At 45.6% G+C, this 23,381-nt stretch overlaps 1 protein-coding gene across 1 annotated transcript in view; it reads left to right on the forward strand.

Annotated features, from left to right (window-relative positions):
• Window positions 1–749: 749 nt before the first annotated feature.
• Window positions 750–23,381, forward strand: part of PRPF6 (pre-mRNA processing factor 6) — a 33,079-nt gene continuing 10,447 nt past the window's right edge. Inside the window, exons 1-14 of the mRNA XM_081011078.1 lie at window positions 750–1,018; window positions 2,880–3,048; window positions 3,231–3,349; window positions 3,552–3,630; window positions 3,966–4,142; window positions 5,902–6,057; window positions 6,806–6,900; window positions 7,779–7,935; window positions 11,133–11,295; window positions 17,245–17,363; window positions 18,684–18,902; window positions 19,649–19,771; window positions 20,597–20,718; window positions 21,710–21,848. Coding sequence (XP_080867204.1) covers window positions 789–1,018; window positions 2,880–3,048; window positions 3,231–3,349; window positions 3,552–3,630; window positions 3,966–4,142; window positions 5,902–6,057; window positions 6,806–6,900; window positions 7,779–7,935; window positions 11,133–11,295; window positions 17,245–17,363; window positions 18,684–18,902; window positions 19,649–19,771; window positions 20,597–20,718; window positions 21,710–21,848 — 2,067 coding nt within the window. The 5' untranslated portion in view covers window positions 750–788. The remainder of the gene's footprint in view (window positions 1,019–2,879; window positions 3,049–3,230; window positions 3,350–3,551; window positions 3,631–3,965; window positions 4,143–5,901; window positions 6,058–6,805; window positions 6,901–7,778; window positions 7,936–11,132; window positions 11,296–17,244; window positions 17,364–18,683; window positions 18,903–19,648; window positions 19,772–20,596; window positions 20,719–21,709; window positions 21,849–23,381) is intronic.

Below are 23,381 nucleotides of genomic sequence, written 5' to 3' on the forward strand. Positions count from 1 at the left end.
TCAAGATTAAGGATTAGGACTAAAAAGGCTAAAAGAATGGAAAAATTGGTTTTTAATAGGTAAAAACTTAATGTTATAATATATTAATTTTAAGGATTGGGATTAAAAAGGAGGGAAAGAAATTGCTGGACTAACAAACTGAATTGGAATACAAAAGAGGGAGGTATGAGGAGGTCCGGGAAACAAGTAAATGTAAAAGAAGTTATGAAAAGAAGGAATTGTTTTTAACTGTTTTTCCTTTATCTTTTTGTATTTTTGTATTTTGTATTGTGTATTTTTCCTTTTTATTCTTAAATTTTTCTTTCTTATTAATGTGATCCCTTTTTTGTGAAACTTTAATAAATATTATTTAAAAAAAAATAAAAATAGAAATACTGTATGTCAACCATCGCCAATGACAGCAAAAGCGCGCCTTTCCGCGGCTGCTTTGTAACTTTCCGGGTGTGTGGGAAAGCGGCGCACAAATAAATAAAGCGCCTAATAATAATAATAATAATAATAATAATGACGATGAATTAAGTAATAAAAAACAGCGCCGCCGCCCTGTTTCCCTCGCCGGCTTCCTTCCCTCTCCGCGCGGCGCCGCCTTCCTCCCTTCCCGCCCTCAGAGTCTCCCCGACGCGACCGAGGCCCAGCGAGGCTCCCGCCGCCTGAGGAGAAGCAGCCGCGAGCCCGCCTACCTGAGGCCGCCCCTCCGCGAGGGAGGCGGAGCAGGACCGGCTAGGCCCGGCCTCCTCGCCGCCCTCTTCTCGCTCGCCTCCCGCCGCGTCGTCTCCTCAGCCGCCATCATGGCTGCCGCGGCCGCTTCTTCGTCTTCGTCGGCCTCCTCGTCGGCCTCCGGGGCCTCGGCTCCGGCGGGCTCCAGCGCGGCGAGCTCCGGGGGTGGCGGTGGCGGCGGCGGCGGAGGCGGCAGCGCTTCGGGCCTGACGGCTTCTCTGACGGGCACCATGAACAGGAAGAAGAAGCCCTTCTTGGGGATGCCCGCGCCGCTGGGCTACGTGCCGGGCCTGGGCCGAGGGTGAGTGGGCCAAGGCCGGGCGCTGGAGTTGGGCGGCGGCGGCGGCGGCGGGTGGGCCTCGGCCCGGCTGCCTCCTCGAGGCCTCCTCGCGTGGGCCCTCCTCGGGTCAGGCCTTTCCCTCCCCGCCCTTGCAGCGTTTCTTTGCTCGGCTCTGAGGTGCCCACGTTGCGCGTGGAAGGTGCCTCTGACCATACGCAGAGTGCCTTCTCCGCAGACCAAGGCGCGCGTGTTTGCGTGGGGCCTTTAAAAGGCTTCAAGGGCCCGACGCCTAGAGCATGTGCAGAGTTTCTTTTTGCTTCCCGATTGTACCCATAGGCAGGGTGATATCCTCCTCAGAGCAAGGCGTGTCTGTGTAGCCTTTGAAAGGCTTCAATGGCCCGACGCCTGGAGCATGTGCAGAGTTCTTTTTGCCTTCCTGCATTTCAGGGGGGCTGTACTAGATGACCCTCAGGGGTCCCTTCCAACTCTCTGATTCTGTGAAAGGAAACTGCACCCTTCCCTGAATAGTACTCTTTTCCCCCCATTTTTAAAAATTGGCAAATTAGGAAAGATAAGGAAATAATGAAAATATATTGTCAACATCCATGAGAGCTGTGGATGAAGGGTGGTATACAAATTTAATAAATAATAATAATAAACTCACCCTGTGGCTTTATTATTACTGTATTATTATTGTTACTACTACTAATGTATTTGCCTTTCATTTTTTGGAAAGTCTATTTATGTATGTTTTAATTTTTTGCATTTATAACCCTGCTTTTGGGAGAAGGGTGTTGTGTCTCCTCTTCCCCCACAAAGCTCAGATACGCTTTGCAACCTAGGAAGTTTATTTTAACACTGACTCAGCCAACTCCATTGTGCCCCAGTGCAGGAAAATGTTCAAAAACAAAGCCATGTGTTTGTGTCAGAGGACGGTGACTCAGGTCTGCTTCCCTGGATAGGTTTTTGTTTGAAAATCCATATTGGATATCTATTTATTTTTTTATTCTGACATGTTAACATTGGTTGCAACGAAAAGCACCACAGCAGCAAAAGTCAGCAGATTTCTTGGGATATTTTCAGTCTCAGACACAGAGGTATGCCAGTATAGGATGGTCATCTGTTATGAATGCTTGAGTTGAGATTCCTGCATTGCAGGGGGGGGGGGGGTTGGACTAGATGGCCCTTGAGGGTCTCTTCCAACTCTACAATTCTGTGATTCTCTGGGTGCCAATATTGTGCAGGTTTAGACACTCACTGAAGACCTGCTTCAGTATTTTATATTCAGTATATGTACGCACTTGAAAGATGTCCTAATGTTTTAAAAAGACAACAAAATGAACTGGACTCCTTGGCAGGTTTTGAATAAACATACACAAATTTATTGATTGATAACATGCTAGATAGATAATATAAGGATTTATATAATTTTATAATATGCAGAGAATAACATGTGTTGAGAAATCAGAGAGGAGCTGAGGGAAGACTCTGCGGGGGGAGGCAGGGTTTGATGGGGAGTGGGGGAAAAGGGGGAAAAATAATGAATATGATATGTTTTGATATATTATGTTGAAATTCTTAATAAAAAACTTTATAAAAAAGAAAAAAAGAAATATGTCCTAGCGTGATAAAAAAGGTGATAAAAGTTATATATCATTTAAGGCACACTGGTAACCTTGGAAAGTAAAGATTAGCTTTTAAAATTTGCAGATGTTTTGCTTCCTGAGCATCCAGGGACTATTCTCCCTTGCTACAATTGAGGGGTTATTTGCAAGTCTGGGTTTAGGTAGGACTTGGAGCAGGGTTTCTGAATTTGAAGGACTGGTGCCCAGTCCCTTGTCCGAAATCCCTCATACTGAACTGGCTGCTTTCTTCTGTCTAGTGCTACAGGTTTCACTACCCGCTCGGACATTGGCCCTGCTCGGGATGCAAATGACCCTGTGGATGACCGCCATGCTCCGCCAGGGAAGAGGACCGTTGGGGACCAGATGAAGAAAAACCAGGCTGCGGATGACGACGATGAAGATCTGAACGACACCAATTACGATGAGGTGATGCATCTTTGGCCTTACTGTCTTGATGGACATTAATGGCAATGTACACATAAAGCTACATTGTGCTCAGACCATTGCCCCCCTTTAGCCTGTCTACTCTTACTAGCTGTGGTTCTGTGGGGTGTGCTTAGTGGATAACGGGGTTCTTGCAGTTAACACTACCTTTTTGTCATTCGCAGTTCAATGGATATGCTGGAAGTCTGTTCTCCAGTGGACCTTATGAGAAAGATGATGAGGAAGCTGATGCGATTTACGCTGCTTTGGATAAAAGGATGGATGAAAGGAGAAAAGAGAGAAGGTAGGAGGTGATTTTTTTCAGCATTGAGATAAATGCTGGTTGTATCTGGGGCCTCTGCACTGGAACCTTGCCTGTTGCTTCTCTGGTTATATGTTTGGCCTGAACATGGGGTCCTGAAGTATTAAAAGTACTTGCTATCTCCCTTTTGGAAATAGGAATGGGTGCCTGCATGGTTGACTCCTGTGCTTTTTTTATTTTTTAGAGAACAGCGTGAGAAAGAAGAGATTGAAAAGTACCGAATGGAACGGCCAAAAATTCAGCAGCAGTTCTCAGATCTGAAAGTAAGGAGAGAAAAATGTGTGTGTGTGTTCTCCAAAGGTGAAATCAGAAAATTACGTTGGGGAGGAGGGGGATCAGAAAAATGTTTGTGTAGTATGTGTTGGATATCAGTTATTAAATCAAAGTGGACCAGTGAATAACATAGGACTTCAGCTTGGGAGACCTGGGTTCAGGTACTGACTCTCCAGACCACTTGGAGTGTCTATTCCTCATTCACACACCACGAATAACTTTTAAGAAGTTGCGGATGAAAAAGAGGGAGAAATCAAAACTGTATTTCAGTGACACACTGATTTCAACTATGGCACTGTAATTATGTTGTCTGCATTTTTTGTAGAGAAAACTAGCTGAGGTCACTGAGGAAGAGTGGCTTAGTATCCCTGAAGTTGGTGATGCAAGGAACAAACGCCAAAGGAATCCACGTTATGAGAAACTGACTCCTGTTCCTGACAGTTTCTTTGCAAAGCACTTGCAGTCAGGCGAGAATCACACATCCGTGGATCCCCGGCAAACGGTGAGAAAGCGGGGGAGGGGTACAGGTCCACCTGAGAGAGGTTTCTTTTGTAACATAGTTTTTGTTCATTTTCATCTTTAAACTGTTTAACTTGGTTGCATTGAGAGCTGTCTTTGTTTGCATTAGAGCATGTGACATGCAACAATTACATAAAATTAAAATAAAAGATAAAACAACAATAGGCACTCGGGCAAACATTCCGAGTATATTAACAAAGTTGCGACAAGGTGTTTATACCAAAGTTATTACAGATAGGAAATAATGTATAGTAAAGTTTTATTGTTTAGATTGGTGATCATAAGTAAAAAAACATTTTGTCTCAATAACAATTAGAATTTATAGGGAGGGGGAAGGGGAAAAAATAAAATACAGTGGTATCTTGGGTTACATACCCTTCAGGTTACAGTCTCCGCTAACCCAGAAATAGTACCTCGGGTTAAGAACTTTGCTTCAGGATGAGAACAGAAATCATGCTCCGGCGGCGCAGCGGCAGCGGGAGGCCCCATTAGCTAAAGTCGTGCTTTAGGTTAAGAACGGATCTCCGGAACGAATAAAGTACTTAACCCGAGGTACCACTGTATGTGCTTCATGCACAGCAGACTGTGCTGTAAACTGTGGATACTCTTCCATCATATGGCTCATTATTTGTGTAATCATTAAAGTCACACCAGACTGCATAAAAATTGTCGGAGCAACTTTAATGTTAATGCCTATAAACATTCCTCTGCTGATGGGAATGGAAAGGAACTGGCTGCTGCAGGTCAGGGACATTATTTACATTGAATTCTTAATTCCATCCACCTTTGTGAATCCAACATTTTAATCTGGACACTGTCTGGGTTTGGGCAACCTATGAAGGGAGGAGAGCCAGTTCCCTTCAAATCCTCAGTGTGATCAGAAAGATCATGTGCTGCAGCTTTTGCAGGCCTACCTTTTCGGATTTCAGGTGGGGTATTGTTTATTTGTATGCTCCCCTGATTGAAAAAAAATCCTCATATTGTTGGCCCAGTTCTGTGGAATGATCTTTCCCAAGAGGTTCATCAATGTTCCTCTGTTTTCATACTGCTCGTCTGTTTCGAAAGGCTATTTGCTAGTGTGGAGGTAGGAACATATCACAGAAAGTTTTACCATTTTGTTTGTTTCTGCTTTTCTAGATGTGTCTTATGGTGAGTTTTTATGACATTCTTTAAATTACATTCTATAAATTACATTCCATCAATAGCAATGAGCCACCTTGGGTGATTGTGGGAAGGTTTTGTGTGGAATCAGTGTTGCTTCTAAGTGGATATCATGGTTCCAACTTCCTGTCTGATATATAAGGATAAGCTTAGAAAGTTCGCTAACCCTTCAGTCAAATTATCTTTAATATATAGCTAGTTGACTAGTTTCTGCTAATGCAGCAAAATATGTCTGTGTAAAAGCCAGTTTCCAACATTCTGTCATGTTTTAGCCTTCACCCCAGTGATATGTTCTGGTGTCCTGCTTTACTTTCTCTAGTACAAGTGAGAAAACTAAAGCCCTGATCATGGAGGCAGTAGTACAGTGACAGCAAAGCTTTCTGTTGCCGTTGGTGACCATCATTTTGTAGTGAGCCCTGGCAGTATATAATCCTGTACACAACCCACTTACCACAAAGATGAGAGTCCCCTCCCCTCCCACTAAAACTGATGGCTAAGATTATGGTGGAGACTTGGGTGTTCTTTTTGCACTAGAGACTTTAACTTATTTGGTTTTGCCCCTTCCTTTTTTAAAAAAACAGCAATTTGGTGGGCTGAATACTCCCTTTCCGGGGGGCTTAAACACACCTTATCCAGGAGGAATGACACCTGGGCTGATGACTCCTGGGACAGGTGAGCTGGACATGAGGAAGATTGGCCAAGCTAGGAACACCTTGATGGACATGCGACTCAGCCAGGTAAGCATCAAGGAACAAAGCGGATTTTTGTTGCTTATTGAACCTGACGAACGAAATTGGGCCTTAGAACTGTCAGCTTTGGCATCCAGAAAAGTGAGTGCTTGCCATTGAGAGGTTATTTTTCAGGGTTATACTCCCCAACCCCAACCCCAACCCCAAATATAGGGTTGTTGGAACAAAGAGTGTAGGGAAGGTTTCCCAATTCTGCACAACAAAGTGATCTTATTTTCTGAGTTTCTTTTAAGTCTGTTGTTTGTGTGCATGTTAGTGAGGCTTGAGTGATAAACTTTAATGACGCTGGCTACAAAATCTGGGCCTGCTGAAGAGGCCAGAGACCATCTTGGCAGTGGATCCTGGAAGACCTGCTCCCTGCCTTGCTGGCCTTTTCCCTACCTGGCTTGGGAGGGCAGGGCCTTGATTGACTCCAGCTACAACAGCTGTTGAAAAACCTCTTGGGCTGTGTTATTGTCTAGAGTGTTTTGTTTGGGTTTTTGTCGTTGTTAATGATACTAATTTTTGCACCTTTGTTTTTAGATCTTATTATAATTTATGCAGAAATTGTTTCAGTTTGGTTGTGTGCTTTTTGACGCTTTTTATTTGTTTATGGTTTTTGTTATGTTTGTGATTGTGTAAATCTTGTCATGTTGTAAGCCGCCCTGAGCATGGTTTTAACTATGGAAAGACACCATACAAATAAAATGATGATGGTGATCAAACACTTGATTAATCATTGGGTTTACATCTCCAGGTGTCTGACTCTGTGAGTGGCCAAACGGTGGTGGATCCCAAGGGCTACCTCACCGATTTGAATTCTATGATTCCCACACACGGTGGAGATATCAAGTAAGTCAGTGGGTGCACTGATTTGGCTATTAGATTTTCTCGTCATGAGAGCTGGGTTGGTGAGCCTGTGGCCCTCCAGCTGGATGTTGTTGAACTACAGCTCCCATCTGCCCCAGACAGCATAGCTAACAATCAGGAATGATGGAACCTGTACTCCAGCAACATCGGGAGCGCCATAGGTTCCCACCCTTGGTGCAAGAAGGCCCCTTTGCTTTGAGTGATCTGCACATGGTTCAGGGTCCAGCCTTTGTTTGTGACACAGAATGTAGAAACCACTAAGGTGGGAGGTACCTGACAGAACGTCAACCCCCCCATCCTGTTTCCAGAAGCAAGGGTTCAAAGGACTGTGTGTGTCCCGTAGGTCCTGTTTGGCCATTGCTTAATGGGGCAGAGTTGACTAAAGTGGGATGTGCAGGTTTCCCAGAAGTTGGTTCCAGCGCATAGGCAGATCCTGCTTGCACACTCTCAAGTTGCCTCTACTTGGTTTGCCTCCAAGAGAGCATCTTTGACTCTTACAGATTGGCAAATCAGGTAGATAATAATACATGTGAACATATACCACTCCCTTAGTTTGCTTCAATCCACACCCGTGCCTCTTTCTCCTCTAGCCCCTTGTCTTTGTTCTCGCAGGAAATTTTTAAAAATCTCCTATCCATTCCACCATCTTCCAGACTCTGCTTGCTAGCTCGCTTCCTTTGTTCCTTTGCTTCATTCCTGTAACCTTCCCCACAAACCGTGGGCCCTGTTCTGTCCTCACCACTTTTATACCTTTGCCATATGATGACATTTATTACCCAGGAGAAGTCTGTAGTGTCGGTGAATTGGTGTGATGTAGAAGCATGCCAAGTTATTCTCGGTTCATTTCCTCCCCTTGCCAGTGACATCAAGAAAGCCCGTTTGCTTCTGAAGTCTGTGCGGGAGACAAACCCTCACCACCCACCAGCCTGGATTGCGTCTGCACGCTTGGAAGAGGTGACCGGAAAACTGCAGGTAGCACGGAACCTTATCATGAAAGGGACAGAAATGTGTCCCAAGGTGAGCATTCCATTTTCCAGGACTCCTCCTTAAGTACCTGCGCTGGTTTCTTGTCACTTTGCACACAAAATAAATTCTCTTGATCACTGTGACTTAAGGTGGTGGCGGGAACCCTTCACCACTGTAGGCCTAGTTTGGCCCATGAGGCTGTTTACCCCAAGCTACACCCCCCCCCCCAGCCCCACACCTGATGTCATATGTGATATTGGACATGGCATAGGTAAAGACAGGGGGACGTGGGTGGTACTTTGGCCTAAACCACCGAGTCTCTTGGGCTTGCTGATTGGAAGGTTGGCGGTTTGAATCCCCGCGTGAGCTTGCTCTGTCCCAGCTCCTGCCAATCTAGCAGTTCGAAAACATACCAGTGCAAGTAGATAAATAGGTACTGCTGCGGCGGGAAGGTAAACGGCGTTTCCGTGCGCTCTGGCTTCTGTCACGGTGCTCTGTTGTGCCAAATCAGCTTAGTCGTGCTGGTCACATGACCCGTAAAGCTGTCTGTGGACAAATGCTGGTTCCCTTGGCCTGAAAGCGAGATGAGCGCCACAACCCCAGAGTCGCCTTTGACTGGACTTAACCATCCAGGAGTCCTTTACCCTTTTTTTACCTAGGTTAAAACACAACTGTAGAGGCAGAATGGGGAGCTTGAAGTGTGCTCCCAGTTGCTTCTTGGCAATGGGAATAGGAGCTTACTGACAGCCCCTGTCAGCTGTTTGACATTGCCAGTGCACGCCACCGGGATTGGAGGCACTAGGGAGCTCCCAGGCGGGTTTGCTCCATTGAAGTTTTCCATTTGCTGGTCTACTACCCTTAGTAGTGCAAGATTGTTATGAGAGTGCTTGGACTAGAATTGTCAACGAAAAGCTTTAATTTTCTGGCTTATCACCACAACAGTTATTAACACAGGATTTCAGTAAAGCAAATAATTTAATTAGACAGTGCCTATATCATACTGAGCAACAGAATAATTTGGCCACGGTAAGGAAATTATTTCCCACCTAGTCATTTTGACACGTTGGCACCCTATTTGCAAAATTTAACAGTTCCAAAATACAGACACACTTTCACTTCAGCAAGATTGAATACATTGCCTTCGGCTGTACTTGAGGGTTGATTTCAAAAAAATTCCGTTGGATAATCGGTTATTTCCATGTGGAGATTGGCAGTTCTGAGTCAGTGGCTCATGTGCTTCTGCTTGCACTCTTTATAAAGATTTGAGGAGTTAGGTTATTATCCCTCTATTGTCCACGTCGGGACGCTCAACCATTGCTACTGTGTCCTTTCTTCTAGCAGATCAAGATAACCAGGTGACAGCAAAAACTGCCAACATTTTAGCAGGGGCAATTAGAATAAGATCTATTATTTGATTATTGATGTAAACCTCCAAAATGTTTTTTGTATGGTTAAGTTTTTATCTCTATTTCAGTACATTTTATTTTACTGCTATGGCCCGTGGCTGATGCAAATAAAGATTCTTCTGATCTGGTGCGATTTTATTTTTTTTAATCCACTTGGGAAAAGGAGCGTTGTGGCTCTAACTTAACAGCTGCTTTTACATGCTCTGGGGAAATGTCAGTGGTGATTAGGCAAACACCTTAAGCATTGTGATTTGAGGTTCCCCATCCTGCTTTCTGGGCCCTCGTTCTCCTTTCTGCTTATTAAATATTTTGCTCTGCTTGACACATCTTTACTTTCTGCTTTCCTCCACTTTGTGCCACCTTCTGCACTGGCTCTGCTACCAAGGCAAAATGTGTTTGGGGCTATTCGGATTATGGCAGGGGTAGGGAAGCTGTAGCCTTCCAGATGTTGTTGGAGCGCCAGGTCCCATCATCCCAGACCACTGGCCATGCTGCTTGGGCTGATGGGAGCTGGGAGTCCAGCAATATATAGAGGGCCATAGATTCCTTGTCCTTGGTTCATGACAGGAAAAGACGGGGGTTGGAGGGCATGAAAGAGAACTCTGCAAATTATTGTGGTCTTGTTTAGTTTGATGAAGATGTGGACCCAATGTGCGACGGCAGTGGAAAGGGCAAATCCATGCTAGGGATAAGTGGAAAAGGAACTGAAAATAAAACTGCCAGTACAGAATGTTACGATCAGGGAATCTAGAATACTGCCACCTGAATGAATTATGCCAGTACAGTGGTGCCCCGCAAGACGAATGCCTCGCAAGACGGAAAACCCGCTAGACGAAAGGGTTTTCCGTTTTTCGATGCGCTTCGCAGGACGATTTTCCCTATGGGCTTGCTTCGCAAGACGAAAATGTCTTGCGAGTCTTGAGATTTTTTTCGCTTTCCCCCCTTTTTCTAAGCCGCTAAGCCGCTAATAGCCTTTTAGCAGCTAAGCCGCTAAGCCTTTAATAGCCACTAAACCGCTAATAGCGCTAATCCGCTAAGCTGCTAATAGGGTTGCTTCGCAAGACAAAAAAACCGCTAGACGAAGAGACTCGCGGAATGGATTAATTTCGTCTTGCGAGGCACCACTGTACATATTGAACTGTATAATTCCATCCTTCTTCCAGAATCTAGTTTTCAAAAGAATTTCGGATTCATTCCATTGGTCAGAGCCAGCACACACAGGCCTCTGGTGCTACTGACAAGAACAAATGCCCGTGTTTGCTTTTTTCCTCCTCCCTGCACGACCCCGTGCCTTTTGTGTCCTGACTTCTAGATTGTAAGCCTGTAGGCAGGGACTGAATTTTTACTGATTGCTGTAAGCTGCTTTGGAAGCCTTTTCCCCCCCTCTTCTTTATCTGAAGAGTGGGAAGAAAATCACTTTGAATAAATAAATATTTTGGGAAAGCGTAAAAATATATATTCCAACATCGTAATGCCTATTATGCAAATTTATGGTGCGACCGCATGTGGAGTACAGTTTGAAAAGGTTCAGGAAAGGGCCGGTGAAATGATCAAGGGGATAAAGCAAATCCCCTATGTAGAAAGCCTGCCGCATTTGGGACTTCTTAGTTTGGAGAAATGGCAAGCAAGAGGCATTATTGCAAGTAAACAACCTGTTCCAGCCAGACAAAAGACTCTAGGGTGGTGCAGACAGAGCAGGGCCAGTGAAGAGTGTGACTTGGGGAGAAGGCATAGGAAGGGTCACACAGGCCAGGTAGAGGCCCGGAGGCCCACTTTGAGCCTAACCTTCTCCATCCGTTGCTTAAATTGCAATCCAGTGTCTCTTTCTCCTGGTTTCCACAGAGTGAAGATGTCTGGTTGGAAGCTGCCCGCTTGCAGCCGGGGGATACTGCTAAGGCTGTGGTTGCCCAGGCCGTTCGCCACCTTCCACAGTCAGTCCGGATTTACATCAGAGCAGCAGAGCTGGAGACTGACATCCGAGCAAAGAAGCGTGTCCTTCGGAAAGGTGAGAGAGAGAGAGCTGCCTTTGAAGTGCTGCAGGGTGCTGCCTTTGAAGACAAGTTTGGAAATTACGTTTAGTTCAGGGTGCAGCTGCTGGGCTATTTACTAGGACTGAGCAAGGGGACTGCATCTCGCCTGTATTGAAACACATGCCTTGACTCCTGGCCTGTTTCCAAGCTCACCTCAAAAAAGCGTTGGACGGAAAAGTACTTGCCTTTTTAAAACTTATGCCCCGGGTCCTTGTTAGACTGTTTTTACCCCACACAACTCTGCTCGAGTCACCAAGATCATTAACTGGAGGCTCTCCTCTGTTTGCTCCATTCTTCGGAAGGATGTTGGGTGCCAGGTAGGGAGAGGACCTTTTGAATTTCATCTCTGGGGTAGCTCACCTGACACCTGCTTTAATTTTTTTGATGCCAGGTGACTCTCCTGATTCATTGTGCTTTCATCTGCTGGCTCTTTTTTGTCTCGGTGGTTTGATAGAAGGCCCCTTGGAAGTAAGGGATGGAAGCAGGCAGTCATAACGCACAACCTAGATGGCCCCTTGAACAAGATAGACACGTAGAGTCTTTTTAAAAAAGCTGTCATGATGATTGCAGCTGGGGATCCACAGATAGTCCTGGTTCAATACCATCTTTGTCCCTTCAGGGTGGTAGGATGGTGGTAGTTGTGGGGTGTCTAATCTCTGCTACTCGGCACGGCCCGTATCCAAAGCCAAAGGTGCCGCCTGCCCCTTGGAACTTGGAAAGCATGAGTTTGCTTCTGCTGCGCTGAGCTTGCTGGAAGCAACTATAGTGGGTGAACGTGTAGCCCTCTGGTTATAGATTGGCGCTTGAAAGGAGAATATACAAAGACCAAACTTTTAAACCTTTTGTAATTAGTTAACATATACACTCCTATTTTCTACCAGAAAATTTTGGCCTACGTAAGTACGTATTTACATAGAACGCTAGTAAATTCTTACTTTTCACCCCAAAGGCAGTGGGGGAGGGGAACCTCAAGTTGTATTTTATTCCCTCTAAATATTGTGCTGAACCTTAAGCTTCCATTGCTCTCAGGAGTTAACAGAGTCTTATGAAATGCTAACCTTTCTGCTTGAAGCTGCTTTTCCGCATTCTGTAAGTTGCTCTTCAGCGGCTTGGAGAAATTAGAAGTGACTTAGCCACATGGGCTGGACCTGCTTTTACAGGTCTTTTATCCCCAAAACTGGCACCTTGTCTCCATGTGGAGTGTTCACCTGTGGTTGAAAGGCCATCTGGTTAGGCCATGTAAATGTCAGCCTAGCCGTGCGATGAGTTACTCAAAAGCGGGTGCTTTGTGTCTTGATGGCAGGTGAGAGTAGTAAGGGTGGTCTCTGGATCGGGTATTCATTTAGTGTTATTTGGGCATATGTGATAAAGCCACAGTATGTGAGGCATTCTTCCTGATGTGTGGGAATTGAATCCTCTCACTGCAAGAACATGCCGGTTTCTACTGGGTAGTGTTTCGGAACACCAGGGCCTGTCATCCAGCATTTAGAGAAGTGCTTGGAGAAAACCCCCTGCTGCGACTATAAACATGATGAAGGACGGCAAACATCCAACTAGTCAGAATGTTGTCGCAGTAAATTTCCAGGAAGCATCCTTTGCTGCCTCAGAGCCTGAGGAAGATGCAATCATTATCTCTTGCGGGCTGCTGTGGGTGTAATTAAAGAGCCAGCACCAGCTCGATGTTTTGAGAAGGTTTTGTTTCTTAGTGCATCAAGGCACCAGTCTCTTGCAACTCTTCTGTCTCCTCACCCGGCTTTTTCTGCCGCATGTGTGAAAGACCAGTTGTGATGAATGACCCACTTCAAAAAGCGTAGTCAAGATCAGGAGGTTCAGAAACCCAAGCAAGACCAATTTCCGTAAAGGCTTACAGTGGTACCTCAGGTTAAGTACTTAATTCGTTCCGGAGGTCCGTTCTTAACCTGAAACTGTTCTTAACCTGAAGACCACTTTAGCTAATGGGGCCTCCTGCTGCTACCGCACCACTGGGGCACGATTTCTGTTCTCATCCTGAAGCAAAGTTCTTAACCCGAGGTACTATTTCTGGGTTAGCGGCATCTGTAACCTGAAGCGTATGTAACCAGAAGCGTATGTAACCCGAGGTACCACTGTATAATAAACTTTATTAAAAGCCAAAGTCTGTAAAAAGGAAAAGCTTCAAACAATTACACAAATTAAGACTGCTCAAGGCTAAAAAATAACAAAACTATATTATCTAGCTAGCTGACACTTACATATAAATCTTAGTAGGCTGAGGCAAAATGCCTTCTAAGGTCTGAACAGGCGCTGACCTTCCATGATCAGAGAACTGCTTATGCTCACCCCAATCCCATTTTTAAGGGAACGCTGACTATGGGAGTTCACCCTTTCCGCCCAAATAAATCAGCACCTGCTCCCATCATGTGTCTGTGATTACCGTTCGATACTGGCATTGAGGCCTTAATGAGAGACAGCTGTGTTTAAGCTCATTATTCTAGCATTTCTAACGAATTGCCACACAACCCGCATGCTAGTCTTAAAGGGAGAATATCACCACACTCCAGTTAGAAGGAAAATGAAAGATACCCCATTTTCTTCTTCTTTTAATGGTCTTACTTTAAGGTTAAGCAGCAAATGATCTAGCTCTGAATTGTGCTCAGCTTTTTCCCCATCCACCTTCAATCCCTGTGTAACCAGGTGATCTGGAAGAGGCAGAGTGCACAAAGTTGGAACACATTTTGAGAGTACACACTTGATGCACGTGGTTGGAAGTGGTGTGTGGTTCTCATGTGATGTTTTTAACCTGGGTGCTACAGAAATGAATTCAGCATAGAGGATTGTGTTCCACCTTTCTGATCTAACTGGCTGCCTCCTAGACAAGGATGGGGCAAGTCGCATGTCCAGTGTAAGGACTTGAGCTTGCAATAGCTCTTTGATCTGGTGACCAGAATACCTCTTGAGTCCCATAAAAGCTGCTAGATTAGGCATGTTTGCTGGTCTGACCAACTGGACTTGATCTTTCCATATTGTCTCACCGTGAGGCTCAGCAGAGGCAAATTCCCCTAGTTAACCAGCCTTTCTTCCCAGCTTCTGGTTGTCTTTCCTTCCTGGGAAAAGAGAGTTTTTGGATTCTAAGGATCGACAACTAAAGACCCCTTGATCCAAGTACTTGTTCAGCCAGTAAGCTCACTTTTTCTTTGCCCATAACTATCTCACAGGGTGGTTGATACGATAACCGTCCTATTTATGCCACCCTGAATTTCTTTTGAGGAAGGGTTGGGCAATTAATACGTAATAATCCAAGTTGTGGGCCATACTTCCCCCACCATGCATAATTAACAATGCATCCATCGCCACCATTAGTGTAATTAATGCATCCATGCCTCTGCATTCAGAGTTGCATCCGGTGTCTCATGGGGCTGTAGTGACATGAGTTAGTGACTGCTGCTGTAGATGGCAGCCCCTCGTCTCTTTCTCTTCCCCTCTCTACATTCAGCAATGTAAAAAAGTGTGATGAGACATCTTCGTTTTGAAAGTTTCCCTGCCTCAGCTTGCTTCAATGAGTTCTGTTTCCTGGAGCAAGAGAAGTTACGGTTGTCCCATGTGTTTGTATGCATTGCTAAACATCATGGTAGGAGGGCAAGGGGAGACATGGAGCCACTCCCCCCTCCCACAACTAAATGTGTGCTATGTTGTTACACGGAGTATATCATTTTCCATGAAGAAGATACAGATTTGTGGAAGTTGAAAGCTTTAGTCCCAAGGTCTTGTGATTTTTTTGTCTGGCTTTGGTTGCCAGACCTGGTTCTGCCTACACAGCTGAAGTGCTCAGCAGCAATTGGTAGGAAGGAGTGTTCTGGTTTGATTGTTTTATAGTTAAGGTGCCCAGGACATCATGACGATACAAGAGCCAAATCACTCCCGCCAGCCTTCTTCCCAGCCTTACGAGCTGGGTGGTGGTGAGCAGGGATTGCCAGGGAATTCTGGGGACGAGTTTCTTTCTCTTCTCCCCCACCCCACCAGAAGCTCCATGGGTGGAGGGAAGCATTGCTATTTATCCTGCTCCCCGGATGTGATAGCACATTCACCGAGGCAAGCAAAAGGGTGGAAACCCCATTCAGGCAGATTGGGATTTTGCCCATAAAATCGTTTCATTCAGTTTTCTAGGTTATCCACATGCAGGAAGAAAGAGGACTCTTTCTGTTGCCACCTTGGACATGAGGTTCTGCAGTAGTGTTTGAAACTCCCATTGTTCTAGGCGCATTTTGCGACAGGGAATTTCAATAGCACAAGCAGTTTCTGAGCTCTGAATGCAGTGCTGCGCCTAAGATTTCAGATTAAAACTGCAGAGTGGAAGGAAAGGAGGACCTTTTCTGCTTCCCCACTTCCAGCTACTTTCTGAAGACTGGAGAAGATACACTCTTAAAAGTGTTTAGAGGGGGTGGGCAGGGGAAGGACTACTCCATGTGACAAATGAACATACCGTATTTTTCGCACCATAGGACGCACTGGACAATAGGACGCACTTTGTTTTAGAGGGGGGAGAACAAGAAAAAAAAATTCTCCCCCTCTCTGCCCAGCGCCCCTTCAGCGAAGCGGCAGGAGGCGCTGCGCAGAGAGGGGGAGAACTTTCCCCCTCTTGTTTTCCCGCTCTAAAACAAGGTGCCGTTTAAGGTGCGTTCAGGCGGCCAACTTGGAAGCCTGGAGAGCGAGAGGGGTCGGGAGCAGCGGAAAGGCGCAGCGGAGAGGCTCCTGCCATAGCCGTGCGTCACCTCTCCAGCCGGGAGAGGATCGCGGGGCTATGGCGTCTTCGCTCCATAGGACGCACACACATTTCCCCTTCATTTTTGAAGGGGAAAAAGTGCGTCCCAAAGAGCGAAAAATACGGTAATACTTTAGTTGCAGTTCATTCATTTTCAGCTTTGTCTTCTTGTTATAAAAAGTGTGCCTAGATGTTCTGTTGTTGCGCCCATAACCTAGGTTTAAGGTGCCATTTAGCTCTTAGCTTTCATATCTTAGTTTCTAACGCTGTTCTGCAGGTCTGCTGAAAAGGCGCTTGGTTAAAATTGCCTTTTTAGAGTCTCTTTTCATAAGCAGAGGGAGAGACTGCCCTGGGTTGCTGAAGAAAATCATCCTTGGGCTCAGCAGCTTTTTCTTTATTAAAGCCAGGCCTTAGCATTTTAAGAAAACTTTTCCAAAACAATCTGTTTTAGGGGCACGGTATTGATTGCTTTTTGGAAGAGTGTCCTTTAAAACTGCCCGCAACTATTTTGAAAAGCAAAGCAGCTAGTTGTGTGGGTCCATTTAGAGAAATGTTCCAAACAGGAAGTGAGAGGGGGAAAATAATGCCTTTTATTAGAACCAGCCCAAATTCACAATGTGCTGTTGAGCGTTTCAAGTTGTACAGAACTTCTTCCTCAAGCAGGATGTTAAGGCCAAAAAGAAAAGTAAGGGAGACAAGAGATTTAAGTATGCATTTGGTCACAGAGGAAGCCTCTGCAGAATTATTAGGTTAAGATTTGAGGTTTTTGCAAAAAAAAGAAGCCTCAGATTATGCTTGCTAAGGTGAACAGTTGAGCTGTCATTCAAATCGGCCTCTTGCACTATTTGATTCTATAATAACTTTGCCGTCTAAATGTAAGAAAGCTGGAGATGGAATTTTAGAAAACGTCAAAGCTACAGAAGAAATAGAAGCTAAATAATTTTTCCTCCCCGTTAGGGCAAGTCACCCTTTTCTTACGACAGCATATTCCCACTCCCCAAATCTAGTATGCCACTGACAGTTTTGTCAGTCATCACTGGCAGTTCACCTGCACTCTTCAGAGGTTTTGCCCCTTGTGGTGAATCTGCAAGCAATGCTCTAGTGATCGTTTCCAGGTCATCAGCCTACTCTGGATAAGACTCCTTCAACCTAACTGATCTTTTGTTTTCCTTTTACTCTTTTCTAGCACTGGAGCATGTTCCAAACTCTGTCCGCTTGTGGAAAGCAGCTGTGGAGCTGGAAGAGCCAGAGGATGCCAGGATAATGCTCAGCCGAGCTGTGGAATGCTGCCCCACCAGCGTGGAAGTAAGCTGGCAAATCCCTCCCATTCACCGCTTCAGACTGTGCTCTGGGTGGTCTTGTAATAAGACTGGGATGAAAAATCTCAGATGACAACTGTGGAATTTGAGGGCGGGGAAGACAGTGGCCCCCAAATGAAAATGAACTGGGGTTTGTTTGTTGCTTGCCACTCCCCAGTTTAGCAGTGGGAAGTACAAAGGATAGGTTCCCCCCATCTCTCAAATTCATCTGAGAACTGGATGGGAGATCAACTTCCATGGCTACTGGGAAGAGTTCTTTTTTGCTACCACTGCAAATTTAATTCACTCCCATCAAAATTATCCCATCCTATTTTACCACTCTCAAATAATGAGTGCGCATGCTTCAGTTCGGCGAAGCTGCATCATTAAAATCCAGTCGAAGCCTCTAATTACACAAATGTAATCCTAGCGATTTCTCCTCTGTATGGATCTCATTTCGAATGTAAAATGCAACCCACTGGACAGGCATAGGGGAGCAGAGGAAGGAGGAATAACAGAATCATAGAATTAGAGACTTGGAAGGGCCTTCTATTCTAACCCCCTGCAATGCAGGAATGTTAACATGCGGTTTCCCCCATCCGATTCGAAACCATACCAGACCCTGCTTAGCTTTGCAGATGTGCTAGTAGTTTTATTGCTGCAGTTCCCCCCCCCCCTTGAATGTGCTTCAGTCATACAATCCTCTTGCAAAAAGTTAAATGAGCAGTAATCCGTAAATCTGAACTTCTAAAACAGATCTTAATTTTCAAACGCTTATTGTGCTATTGCAGACTTAATACAGGCAATCTCTTAACCATGCCATAAGAGTGGTGGAGCAGGCTCTGGTTTTGCTTGTGCTTCCTCCTGTATTTTCGTTTTCTAGTGCAAATCCCCCTGCAGGCCTTGGCTCTGGTTAAGTATCGTGTCAGCACCAGGGTTACTCACAGTAACTCCAACCAGGGTTTGAAGCTGCTTAGCAAGCATTGGTTATGGCAGTGGAATGTAGCAAAACACCAAATTAGTTACGTTCTGGTAGTTGAGTGTTTGATGGGTTTTTATATTTCTCTTCCTATCCTTGAGATGTTATGTGAGATTTTGCTGGAGATAGACTAGTTAGCTGGGGTGTGAATAATTTTTGGACTTTTTCTTGCTGTTTTTATAAATTCCATTTTTTATTTCACTTTTGGCTATTCTTGTAATCCATTTTTTATTTTTAAAAAAGGGGGGAGAGAGAAAGAACAGACATTGGAGAATCAACTGCTGTTAAATCTGCATGGTGATAAGTTCTGTTGCCTTAATGACAACCCTTTTTGCCCTTGCAATACAGCTGTGGCTTGCCCTAGCGAGGCTGGAAACGTACGAGAACGCCCGCAAAGTCTTGAACAAGGCCCGTGAGAACATTCCGACAGACAGGCACATCTGGATCACAGCTGCCAAACTTGAGGAGGCCAACGGGAACACTCAGATGGTGGAGAAGATCATTGACCGAGCCATCACCTCCTTAAGGGCCAACGGGGTGGAAATAAACCGGGAGCAATGGATTCAGGTACTGCTTTGGATTGTCTCTTTGGAAACCCTATTTAAGAATGACCTTGTTTTTCACCGTAACATGTGCTCAAGGTGGATGCTGTGGGTATAGCTCGAGGGGCATTCAGTAGATCTCTCCATAGGTCTGAGTGTCTCCCATTTTGTCTACGAAAGCTCAGACAGGAATAAATGTATCGGACCTTAAGGTATTCCAGACTGGCATCTGCCAAAGATGGATAGAGTGGGAAAAGGCAGGAGAAATCCCAGATGCTTTCCAGGAGTAACTGTGGTGAGATACAGGGAGTGCTGTGGAAGAGGAGAGGTAGATTTTGTTTTAGTTTTTTAAAAGAGGCTATAATCCTATCTACACTTACCTGGGAGGAAGCTCCACCGAATACAGCAGGACTTTTTTTTTTAAAAAAAATATTTTTTATTCAAACTTTTCAACGTAAAGGTAAAGGACCCCTGACAGTTAAGTCCAGTCGCAAATGACTCTGGGGTTGCGGCGCTCATCTCGCTTTACTGGCCGAGGGAGCCGATGTTTGTCTGCAGACAGTTTTCCAGGTCATGTGGCCAGCATGACTAAGCTGCTTCTGGCGCACGGAAACGCCGTTTAGCACATCAAAGTGCAAGTAGATAAATAGGTACCACTATGGCGGAAAAGTAAACTTTTCAACATACAATACTATAGAAACTGGCTGTTGCTTCACTGTCGAGTCCCGAATTTCCCGTGCCCGGCATTAATTGTAGTGATGTTGCTTCTAGGATGCAGAGGAGTGTGATAAAGCTGGGAGTGTGGCGACGTGCCAGGCAATCATGAGAGCCGTGATTGGGATCGGGATTGAGGAAGAGGACCGGAAGCACACCTGGATGGAAGATGCCGACAGTGTAAGTTCAGATCCCAAGTGCAAAAGTTTGCTAACCCTGGATCAGCTGCCTAATGTGTGGCACTGATGGGTCAGGATAGTGAATCTAGAGAGGTGAGTGGTGTGGGCTTTCTAGGATCGGTGGCTGGTGGTAACTTTATTTCTCCACGCTGTGCTGGCCTGCATCTGAGCCTCCCTGAAGGCCATGGTGCTAGCTAATAAAAACTGACTCCATTGGTATTCTGATGTGTGTATTTTGTGGAACTTGACTGCGTAACCTGGTGCAAATATGTTTAAGAAGCGTTTCTCATTTCTTAACCTAGAGGGCTCTTTTGTTATGCATACTCTCTCACACATAGACCTATTTTGAGCACAGCATCAACTGCCTCATCGCAACCATTTCCAAGTGTCTGGATTCCAAAAAAGCAACTTGAGATGTGACTACATGCCCTTCCGTGAAGTCCTTGTAAAGAGGAGATTTGCTACATTCTCACTCCTTTCTCGTGGGTTTTGCACTGCGGCTATTGCATCCAATTTTAGGGCAAATCGCAAGGCGATACTGCTTCTTAGTCTGGGGCAGTTATCCTGGACAATGATCAGCATGATGAGAGTGATCCATGATCACTCTGAATTATTAAACTGGACTGGAATCCACACACATGCATACAAGGTGGGGGAAATCAACCCTCTTTACCATCATCTGGTTGACAGAGAAACTAATACACAGAAATCCCTTTTGTTGAGTATGTACACACAAAAGTCATGAAAAGATAGATACATAAACGTTGACCAACTTTGCTCTTTGTCGCAGAAGCCCCAATAGTTTTGTGTTCTCATGTTCCCACAGTGCGTCGCTCACAATGCGCTTGAGTGCGCCCGGGCAATCTATGCCTACGCCTTACAAGTCTTCCCCAGCAAGAAAAGTGTGTGGTTGCGAGCAGCCTATTTCGAAAAGAATCATGGAACCAGGTACGTCACATTCGTGGTCCTGCTTGATCCCAGTTCATCATGATGGTTACTTTTGCAGGGTGTGTGTTTGCTTTCACCTGTTGCATCTTGGGAGGGGAAACCCCTTTTGTAGATAGGCCTATCCCATTTAAGGAGGAAGATCTCTGAAATATCCTTCCATGATCCTTCTCGTAGGATTTGTCAGGGAACTGCCATCAGAACTGGGGGGGGGGGGGGGGGCAGAGGGACAGTTGTGTTACAGGGAGCCTCCGAAAATCTTGCGAAGCAGTTCCTCTTCAGGTGATGAGTGATGAGGAAAACCCCACCTCTAGTGGGGAAGAGGTGAAAGGACCAGAGGATGCTGGTGGGAACCTCAGCACCACTTCTGGCAAAGCCGGCCAGGAGGGAAGCACGCCCCCTCCGTCGCCCACCCTGTGCAGAAGTCCAAAGTGCAAAGAGGGAAGGAAAAGGCTGGGCGTAACAAGGCTTTTATGCTGGAGGAGGTCCAGGAAACAGGCACTCCCGGATTCTGCTAGCGATTGAGGCAGACATGAACTTTCGGGTTCTGCCCTATAAATAGTTTGCACCTAAATAAAACCGGTAAAAGACAGGTCGGAGTCCTGCCTGGTTACTCGTGAGCAGCCACCTTTGCCATCTGACAGATTCATTTTTTAAAGAAGTATTGGGTACTGTGATCCGTAATATGTTAAGTAGATGGCTTGAAAGATGCTTATCGGCAGTGTCTTCTGGAAAGTGCGAGCTATCCTCTGCTTCTTATTACTCACCTTTTCCAATGAACCACATTGGAGAGTGTTTTCCAGAAGCTGATTTTGTAGTTTTAAGTGGGCAGCAGTTTGTGTCGTGGTACAGCATTTCCTGAGACCTCCTTGATGAAATAAGTGAGGAAAGGTTATGGCTCTGGGCTCTTGTGACGGTAGCAATGGCTAATACTGGCTGACAATACGCGGAGCTCAGCGTTCTGGGTCACTGGTGCTCTTGTTCGTCCCTGCAGGGAATCCTTGGAGGCTCTCCTGCAGAGGGCCGTGGCTCACTGCCCCAAAGCCGAAGTCCTCTGGCTCATGGGAGCCAAATCGAAATGGCTTGCTGGAGACGTCCCTGCCGCCAGGAGTATCCTGGCTTTGGCTTTCCAGGTGAGTGTGCATCTCTTTGCGTGGCCTTCGCTGTGTCCATTATCATGGGGACAAGACGTGATGCTACAAGCAAGAAGTGTTCTCTGCGTTGAGGGGTTGTATTTTGTCCCATGACAACGAAATGCAGCGGGATCCTATAGCTGAAATTTCTTAATCACCAGAATCCAGATAATCCACTATGTGCCCTTCATATTTGAATAAAATGTTGGCTGTAATACCCTGACTTTTCTTTACCCAATATTTTGGTCTTTTCATTAAGTCTCTTGGAAACTTGGATAAAAGATTAAGCATATTGCTTAATCTTTATCGCAAGTGCTTCAGCCCTGAGCAGCCTTTCTCAGTGACTGCTTTTTGCAAGAAACAGTTGAATTTTAAAGATTTATATATCACCCTTCAGTGGAGCATGCAGAGTGGTTTAGAAAAACGAGATAAAGATACAAAAAAATAAAAAATGCATTAAAAGCTCTGGGGGAATGAAAAATGCTTGATACCTAACAGATTATTGTGTTGGCAGCAGGTGGGCCTCTGGGGAGTCAGTTCCGCACGCAGAGTGCCACCATGTTTTAGCATTTCCTGCAACATTACAGGGATGAAGGTAGCCTTGCCAAAAGGTCAACACCATTTTTTGAGGGTTGGGCCTGTCACGCAGGACATGGGAGAACTTTAATTTCTTCTCCATTTTACACAAGCATCTGTGCTTGATCACTTTGAGGAGATTTTTGCTCACCCCAAGCAAGTGGCTGTTTTCAGGTCTGCCCCAGTGCTGCCTGTACATCTCGATGAACTTGTTTGCGCTATTAGAAATTGCACCTGCCCACTTCTCTCTTCTAGTGTGACAAAGGCCACGGCATCAGGGGACTGAGCCTGGATCTTGTGTGGTTTTCTGTGCCAGAACTGGTGATCAGAAGCCAGTAGTGAACATATTTCATACTCTGCTGCTCATAGGCAAACTGCCAGCCGGATTGTTTTATTTGAAGAGCCCTGTTTTGAGTGTGCTAATGAATTCTCAGGACTGACAGACAAATATTTCTGAGTAGTCATTTGCTTGTTTAAATGCCTTTGTTTAAAAGCACTTTGCCTGGAGGGAAAGTGCCTGAGCCAGCAGCAGTTCGCTTTGAGGTTCCCAAGGAAGGAACCTGAAGGAAGTGTGAAAGAGGGTTTGCTTTGTTGCTGGCCTGCTCAGACAAGGAAAGTCCACAGTGCTGCCTCCGCTGCTCCCATTGGAAAGAGGAGGTTGGCATTGCTGCCTTGTCCCATTTGAAGCAAAAGTGATGTAAGTTGAGTGGGGCCATAAAACAGAGAGCCATGCGTCTATGACTCCACCCCCATCGTTCTGCCCGGACACTGAGGTCCAGCACCAAGGACCTTCTGGCACTTACCTCACTGCGAGAAGCCAAGTTACAGGGAACCAGGCAGAGGGCCTTCTCAGCAGTGGTGCCCGCCCTGTGGAACGCCCTCCCACCAGATGTCAAAGAGAACAACAACTACCAGACTTTTAGAAGACATCTGAAGGCAGCCCTGTTCAGGGAAGCT

The sequence above is a fragment of the Podarcis pityusensis genome (assembly GCF_964106645.2).
Source record: "Podarcis pityusensis genome assembly, chromosome: 6".
Lineage (NCBI taxonomy): Eukaryota > Metazoa > Chordata > Lepidosauria > Squamata > Lacertidae > Podarcis > Podarcis pityusensis.